General features: G+C 31.3%; 1 protein-coding gene across 2 annotated transcripts; it reads left to right on the top strand.

Moving 5' to 3' along the window:
* Nucleotides 1-1,171: 1,171 nt before the first annotated feature.
* Nucleotides 1,172-7,722, top strand: Cdc42 (Cell division cycle 42). Of its 2 annotated transcripts, XM_028186991.2 has the most exons (6): nt 1,207-1,313; nt 3,084-3,153; nt 4,018-4,290; nt 4,370-4,479; nt 4,618-4,815; nt 5,653-7,722. In XM_028186991.2, exons 3-6 carry the CDS (start codon nt 4,113-4,115, stop codon nt 5,740-5,742), a joined length of 576 nt encoding a protein of 191 aa, XP_028042792.1. In that variant the 5' UTR covers nt 1,207-1,313; nt 3,084-3,153; nt 4,018-4,112; the 3' UTR covers nt 5,743-7,722. The 2 variants fall into 2 exon arrangements, with proteins under 2 accessions (XP_028042791.1, XP_028042792.1); XM_028186990.2 differs by lacking the exon at nt 3,084-3,153 and having other exon boundaries at nt 1,172-1,313.
* The last annotated feature ends 760 nt before the right edge of the window (nt 7,723-8,482 follow it).

Here is an 8,482-nt window from a genome sequence, read left to right as displayed (position 1 = left end):
ATTCTTGACATTGAGAAAGTACGTCAAATTTTTTTTAGTCGATTTTATAGTACGCTTATGTTATTCTATGAACGATGTAACAGCATTTTATTGCATAATACTAATTGCCAACTACTATTTCACAACGAAAATTGGTATATGATTAAATGAGTATGTGACATAGATTGTACGATTTACCTAATTGTTACAAATATTTTTTGTTATGGATTTATTTGCTCCAACAATCATTATCAAACTTCACAGTGAATATTAATAAATTAGTTTCGTTTTTGCACATCCGATTTTTATGTTGGTCTGTGGGCTACTTTTTTCGTACCAATACTTATAGCCTTGAGAGGCTATATTAGCGTTACCCTTGCATGTAGGTGAGCTTGGGGCTCTAACCAAGAAGTGTTGTTAACACTGTCCCTAGCAAGAGCAGTGCTTCGCAGAATCTACCACCGAATTGGAAACTCGACCCATTGAGAAGATCCAGCGACGAGCTTAGTGGTCTGTATCTGTGGGTTAATTTACTCGCTGAGCACGGCGTTGCAAGCGATGGGTTCAGTGAGAACGGTGACCGGTGCTTAAGGTACCTAAAAGAACCGTTTGTATCGAGAGGATTCGTAATTACGTGTTTAGGGCAAGGGGGCTTCGTTAATCTCTTAACACTGTGAGCTCGCTCACCCGCCTATTTAATTTAAAGTATAGATAAATATTTGATGTTACTTAAATTACGCAATGATTACATCAAATTACTAAAGCATTTATTTCAGTAAGTATTTAAAGGATAGCTACTTTCTGATAACTACAGGTGAGAATTTTCGTTGTCCTATACTTTGTAGAGCTCAAAACCCTCCAAAACTTTACTTATATCAGTGTTAAATAAGTACGACTCTGATTCTTATTGAATCATATCAACGGCCTCGGATCATGGAACACGTACCTACATAAATAATTATATACGCCTTCCATTTATGTGTAGTATATATATATAGTATATTATATAGTAGTATATAGTATATTACTTTTAAAGAAGCATATATTTTAGAGTTAAAACAAACTATTAAAATTTACTCAGCAATTCGTTTAAAATAAATATTTTATTTCTATTTCGTTAATATTTTTTTACTAAAGGTACGATAAAATCGATTCTCTGACTGTTGACACTCGGACCATAGACAAATTTCTAGGCAATTACTGCTCTATTCAATCAATGGCGTCACACCGTCAATGACCCAACCCGCTACTTGGAGACTGTAACATTCAACATTTCCTATTTACAACGTGGTGTTATTGTATTCATTTGAAATATTTATTATCTTCGTAATTAGGTAAGTGTGTAATGAAATGAAATTGATTGCAAATAAGGTAAAAACGCCATAATAGTGGTTGTTGTCGAGCACAACACAAAATGGACGTCAAAATTATTGTGACGTGATTATGTAAAAAAAAGCAAAAATACTTGAAATATTTCTAGAAAGTTATCGTTTTTTTTAACACTATACCTATTGCTTTAATTTCATTCTCCGTAGCCATTGAATACTTATACTCAAATAGTACCACGGGACTGAAAGGTAACAGGAACTCGGAGGCACTTGTGTTGCGGGCGACAAACACACCCTGTTGGCTGTTATCGGTCGCTCGGCTACAATACTATCTCAGGAAATAGTTCTTTGTTTTGTGCTCGAAAAGTTCTTTAAAAGCAGTTTTCTTTTAATTCGACCCTTTTAAAGGTCAATGCCCTTTGAATGTGTTCCTATTTTGTAGTGTGCTTGGCATTTCATTTGCTATGCGACGTATGAGACCCTGATTATCGCTGAGTCGGAATGCAGTTTGTGTAATGCACTTAAAGCTAATTAGTATGGGTGTCGATCGCTTCTGTTTTTAACTATTAGCATTTTTAAATATATTTTTTTCCTCCTAAATAACTATATTTTTGTTGGGCTTCTAATAACAATTCGTGAATTAGTTGAAGATTTGGAAAAAGTCAGTAATAATATTCAGGTCAAGGACTGCTAGATTTAAAATAAAAAATGGTAAATTATTTAAATCAATTGTTGATTTCAACTTAACAGTTGTAGAATTGACTGTATTCTACCCAAGGAGCTCATTTCAGTTGTCAATTAAAAATATTTCTTAATGCAATAATGAATTAAGAGTGACTAGATATTAGAATGCAGCTTAGGAGGATAATGGTATCTTTACAATGATTAAAAATAGTTTTAACTTCTCATGATATTAAACTATGAACCAGTGTATCCCAATACATGGAATAAACAACATTACTCATCTTCATTTTCTCATGATTTGTTCTCCTTAAATTTTTTATATTAAAACTTTTATAGGTAGGCTTAACATATTACCAGGTTACTGTTTAGCTATACATATATTCAGTCTTACTATATTCAATAAAGTAAAAGTAAGACAAATATTTTATTTTACTGTTATCACCAAAACAACAGTAATACTTGCCTAAGCGAAATTTCTCAATGTGGATCATAAAATAACTTAACACAGTGAAATCATTAGTTGAATCAAAATGTTCATAATACCATTAATAGTAATCACAATGTATAGATATTTTTACCCATTTTTAAAGATAATATTTGAAACTGCTACATTTTAAATCAGACAATGTTAATGTCTAGGTAGTTGTAGGATGAATGGTGATAACAGGGAGTATGAGCTCCAAGCTGTATAATTGGCATAATCATAAACCATGTGTATATTAATTTTTATTAATACAAAATATGTAGAAGTTGATTTGACATTTAGTTCAACTTTGAATAACAGTATACGACCTTCATATCGCTGGATCTATTAGTTTAATTTTGAATAATCTATTTTATCATTCTTAGTTAATAATGTGTGGGTGTGGGTATTTATTAGAAACATTGCATCACATGCTTAATAGTAATATTTTATTTTAATTCTGTTAAAAAGAAAATTATAAACTAAGCAAGTTTGTCTGTAACATGATTTTGTTTACAATATAATTTCTACAGTGGAATTTATGCTCGCAATCATAAAAAGAGTATGTAGGTATGTAGTAATAATATATGCATTAGGCTTGCAACTAAGTTCTCGCTGCTTCTCAATAGATGGCTGCAGCAGTAAGTACTGGTCGATTTTGACAGATCAAATACATTGTGAACCAAGCTTAGACAGATGGTAAATAAAAGAAACATTAAATTTATTGAAAATTATGTTGTTACATATACTTTTGGTTGTGTGAAACTGTCTGATTTTGTAACAAATAAGTATCATATGCGGGAAGTGTTTCTTTTCTTCTTTCATTTGAAAAATACGCTGGATGAAGCTCTTCGAGAATTACAAAAAGTTTATGGCAATGCTGCTTTGAGCGAAACTATATGCTGTGATTGGTCAGTTCATAGACAGTGGTTTCGATATTGATGACTGTCAGAGTAAAGGAAAGCTAAATTCAACGAAGTCGCTGTCTTCGAATTTGCATCTGATTGAATCAGTGGCTGATGCAAAATCGCTAGCCTCAGCATAAGCAGTTGCTCACAAAGTCATTTACAAGTTATCACATCTATTGAAAGTATTTCAAAAGCAAGGAGCCTGGATTCCTTATTAGTTAAAGTCAAAATGTTACAAAAAGAAGAGTTGTATTCATAGCATTAGCCTGCACAGTTCGGCTGAATACTCAGACTGTGACGATTGTGCTGTGTACTTGGTGGGACCAGGTCAGCAGTATTTATTTTGAGCAGTTGAAACCAAATTGAAACCACCCATAGGGAATGACACCAAACTCAATTAATGTGATATAGCGCTGCACAAAATATGGACATAATATGACATGATATAGTGATTCCCCTGTATGACAACATTAGGCCTCACCTTGCCAAATCCATTTAAACTTACTTTGAAACACTCAAATGGGGTGTCCTACCCTGCCACTGTATACCCCAGATATTGCACCATCCGATTTATATTTATAATTTATTAATTTATTATTCTACTATTACATTAATTTATGCCTATTTTGAAACACCCCCAATTGTTTTGTTCCAGAAACTTTCTATCAGAGTTTGCTATGAACCAAATAGTCCCTATAATAAAAGAAAATTTGGTGCACAAATTGTGAAGAAACAACTAATTGTTTAAAGATGCAGACAATAAAATGTGTTGTTGTGGGTGATGGTGCTGTTGGTAAAACATGTCTTCTGATCAGCTATACAACTAACAAATTTCCATCAGAGTATGTTCCAACTGTATTTGATAACTACGCAGTCACTGTCATGATTGGAGGTGAACCTTACACTCTAGGTCTTTTTGATACTGCAGGTAAAATTTACTATTTACTGGAAATTTGTTTTGGTATGAAAAATTAACATGCATTATAAATTAAACATCTTCATTTCAGGTCAGGAAGATTATGACAGGCTAAGACCACTGAGTTATCCTCAAACAGATGTTTTCCTTGTATGCTTCAGTGTTGTGAGCCCTAGTTCATTTGAAAATGTAAAGGAAAAGGTATATTAAAAAGTATTGTAATTTATTATATAATTCATTATATACTATGATATAGACTTAAAACAAAGATAGAGATGTAAAAATTAGTAAATAAGATTTAGCTAGTATGGAAACTAATCTGAGTATTTGATTTTCCAGTGGGTACCTGAAATAACTCATCATCAACAGAAGACACCGTTTTTGTTGGTTGGGACACAAATAGACTTGCGCGATGATTCGGCTACAATGGAGAAACTTGCTAAAATAAAACAGAAGCCGGTTTCATTGGAACAAGGAGAGAAATTGGCAAAAGAGCTTAAGGCTGTCAAATATGTAGAATGCTCAGCGCTTACCCAGGTATGAAAATATATCCCAAAAAAATATTATTTCTGATGGTAAAAATATTTTATAATATCTGCTCATGCCTGCATACCTGATGTTTGTTTAAAAGTAATATACCTACAAAGATCCAAAGAAAGTAATTAGAGAAATAGTGGATGCCTCCACTCCGATGCTGTACTGTTGCACATATAATATGTCTAGACTGCTTAAGTAATTATAGATTTCCAGGGTTATAAAAAGAAAATGATTGAAAATGTAGTATTTTACTGTCAAAGATTTTTTTAAATTAAATTTTAAGTTTTTCTTTTAAGTTTTAGCTTTTAAGTTTTTCTTTTCTACATAAATGAAATATAGTATACACTTTAAGCAATAATTTTCTTTGGAAAGTACATCGTATTCATCTATGTCCTACCTATTGCTCTGGTGTGGTCTGTTCACACTCCCAAAGCCTAGCACTACAAGTGGATAGTATATTCGATGCCTCCAATGAACACTACTCTAACTCAAAATTTTGAAATTTTCGTTTTTCACGCAAATCGCTTCACTATTTTAAAAGTATTACAAATTCATTATTGATGGGGATCGAAGCAAGAGTAAATCAGCTAGTCACATAAGAAAAAACATAAATATATCTGCAATAAAAAAGATTTTATCAGCTTTTTTTGTTTAAATGCTCTTCCTGTAAACCTACGAATTTGGAGTTAGAGTAGTGTTCATTGGAGGCATCGATTTGATGATCATTCTAGCAATACATACATACATACATTATAGCAATACATTTCGTCAGAATTTGTCGATACAAGTTAAAAAGTTGGCAATACAATTGTGTGGATAAAATAAAATAAATTACAGAAAGGTTTAAAGAACGTGTTCGACGAGGCTATACTTGCTGCACTGGAGCCTCCGGAACCAGCAAAGAAAAAGAAGTGTGTCCTTTTGTAAGAAGTTAAACGACCTCGCCCTACCCGCCGTTCACCTGCATGGGCAACGCTGTAATATTCAACATATTTTTATAATATATCTATAATAATACCAATATTATGCCATAATCATTAAAAAAAAGAATATTACAGAGTATTGGAATATTTGCCACCAAGTATGTAAACTGTACAGGTTGTCAGTTTTCCATTCATTATTATTATTATAACAATTAATTAAATACTAAAGATGATTTTATAGCATTGTCTTTTGTAAAATTTACTTTTATTTATACCAATTATAAAGTCATGTGTACCTATGTTTATGCAATTATTATGAAGACTTCAGTGGATAGTCAAGTGTCGTGTATAAACCTTTTCCTACATTGTACTAGAAAGGCAGACATTATTAACTATGTAACTTATGACATGTTCTGCCTATGTAGACCAATCACTGTAATGAGATATTTGCACAACATTTGCTATGCACAGTGCGAACTATGCATTTTTGTTAGTATTATGCTATTTGAATAATATATGTGTAAATGATTGAAATTGCTATTCATTGAAACGCCTGTCTTGGCTGACAGCCGTCCATATTATGCGTTTAATTTTATAAGTTTGGTATGTTTACATAAACATATTAAAACAAGCTTGTCAGGTGAACTAACCATGTAAACTAGAATTTTATTTTTTTGGTCATTTGGACCATTTCAACTGCAATTATAAAATATATTATAATCATAAATATACAGATACAGAGTACTAGTATTTTATACTGAAATATATATATTCACTTTATACAATATTTTATCTTTTAATTTAACAAAGTCTATATTGTTAGTTTCAGTTCATAATGTGGAGTGCAATTTGTAGTAAACGCCGCAATAAATATATTCATGTTTTTTAATACATTATATTGTGAGAATCTCTCACTATCATGTCACAAGAGATCTCTGAACTGTGGTTTCTTGAATGAGCAATATGAATATACTAATCAATATAAAATACATTTAACCGCTTGTCAAATCAAGAGTATTACGCTTGAAGGTGAAATTCTCACAGATAAAATAATAATATTATTAAATATTTGTAAAAGTCCCTGAATGCCAATTTATAGAATTTAAATGTGAGCACACGGACTTATTAATATGAAATTAAATGCACTGTGTAATACTCAATGGAAGACGCTAATATAAAAACCAAATAACATTTGGAGGAATCACTCATCCGTACCAGGTGCAAACAACAGTATTTTGACAACATAAAAGTATTTTGCCGCTAGGATCATTAAAATGTATCATTTTATTAAATAATAATCTATTCGCATATTCATATGGCACCAAATAACTGATAATCGTAAACATAATTTTCAATATAGTCGTATTTATTTTCCACTCTATTTTCAATTCAGAATTCATTTCTAAAACATTATAAATGTCTACTAAAAATGTATTTACTGAATATTATTGTGTCAGTAACTAGTTATGTATAGGTGTATATTGAGAAGTAAATAAATTTAAGATCAAATTATTCTCCTTATTTTACACCAACTTTACCTTGGACTTAATATTATCAGCATAAAGGAATATTTTGATTGTTTTACTGAATTTCGTTAAGAGCAATATTTAGATACTTAAACTTGTAGTTAATGGAATTACATCTTCTTAAATATGTAAAATGTATCCACCGATTTTTTTATTGAAAGAAAATTAAAAATTCTCTTAATCGAAAATCAATAAAAACAACGCTCTTGATAGCAACAAAATGTAAACCGTAATGATTTTTTTCATTGATGTTTAAGATATATAATTATTTCAAGTGTGGTGATTTATATAAATTTGAAAATATTGCAAATAAGTATAAATCTAGAATTCATGTCCTTAATACTGTATCGACATTATATGAGCTGGTATGTGTTAGATGTGTGTTAACTATTTCAAAAGTCATGAGAAATAGCGCATATGTAATGCTACAATTTGATTCAATTAAAGGATTTTTTTAACGTATTTTGTTTTATTTATATCTCCTTGCACAGAGTGTGAGCCAAATATTTTAAACTACCTCAATTCCGGTGAAATTTAAGTTCTTAACTATGGCCATCTTTTTACGAATAGCCTTTTGGCTTGAGCCTATATTCTTTCCCAGGTTTCAAATTATATCTGTAGTGCATCTCGTAAATTTCGGTTTAGTAGTTTGGGTAGTAGGTTAGTAGTAAACGTAACGGACGGTTACTTTAGTCTTTTCATTTATTCAAGTAAATTCGGTAACTGGTAAAAATATGCTTTTTTATAACGTTGATTTTATCGAAGCATTGACTATGTCCTTATTCTAAATTCTGCTCCGAATTAGGCTGTGTACCTATCGAAACTACATGAAAATCCATTCAGTGGCTCCGGAGATGTGCAAAAACAAATGGGTAGAAAATAAAGTAGGTATTTTAGTTATATTGTACCCTTTTTCTATTTTATTATTCTTCAATAGACAAACACTGGGCTCTACTGTTTTAAATTGACTAGCCTCTACCCGCATCGTCCCCTCTTCGATGTACCATTGACAATTAATAAAAATATGATAATTAGAAAGTAAGTACTCCTGAAATAGCAAATATAAATAGAGAAACAAGGCGAAACAAATATAAATGAAATAAAGTAATTGCGTAAAAATATATACATATGTTATTAGTAACGTAAGTAAGCAGACGTTACGCAGATGGTTGGCATCACTAACTCCAGTACTGGATTTACTTTTACACCGGTCACTCA

This window comes from Bombyx mandarina, chromosome 01 (genome assembly GCF_030267445.1).
Source record: "Bombyx mandarina strain Sakado chromosome 01, ASM3026744v2".
NCBI lineage: Eukaryota > Metazoa > Arthropoda > Insecta > Lepidoptera > Bombycidae > Bombyx > Bombyx mandarina.
The sequence above is the reverse complement of the archived record's forward strand: the minus strand, read 5'-3'. Positions and strand labels throughout refer to the sequence as shown.

Excerpts from the sequence above, each read along its gene's own strand:
- Cdc42 (XM_028186990.2), top strand. The coding sequence starts at position 4,113 with ATGCAGACAATAAAATGTGTTGTTGTGGGTGATGGTGCTGTTGGTAAA. Across the intron at positions 4,291-4,369 it reads AGGTCTTTTTGATACTGCAG|GTCAGGAAGATTATGACAGG; the intron begins GTAAAATTTACT and ends TCTTCATTTCAG. Across the intron at positions 4,816-5,652 it reads AATGCTCAGCGCTTACCCAG|AAAGGTTTAAAGAACGTGTT; the intron begins GTATGAAAATAT and ends AATAAATTACAG.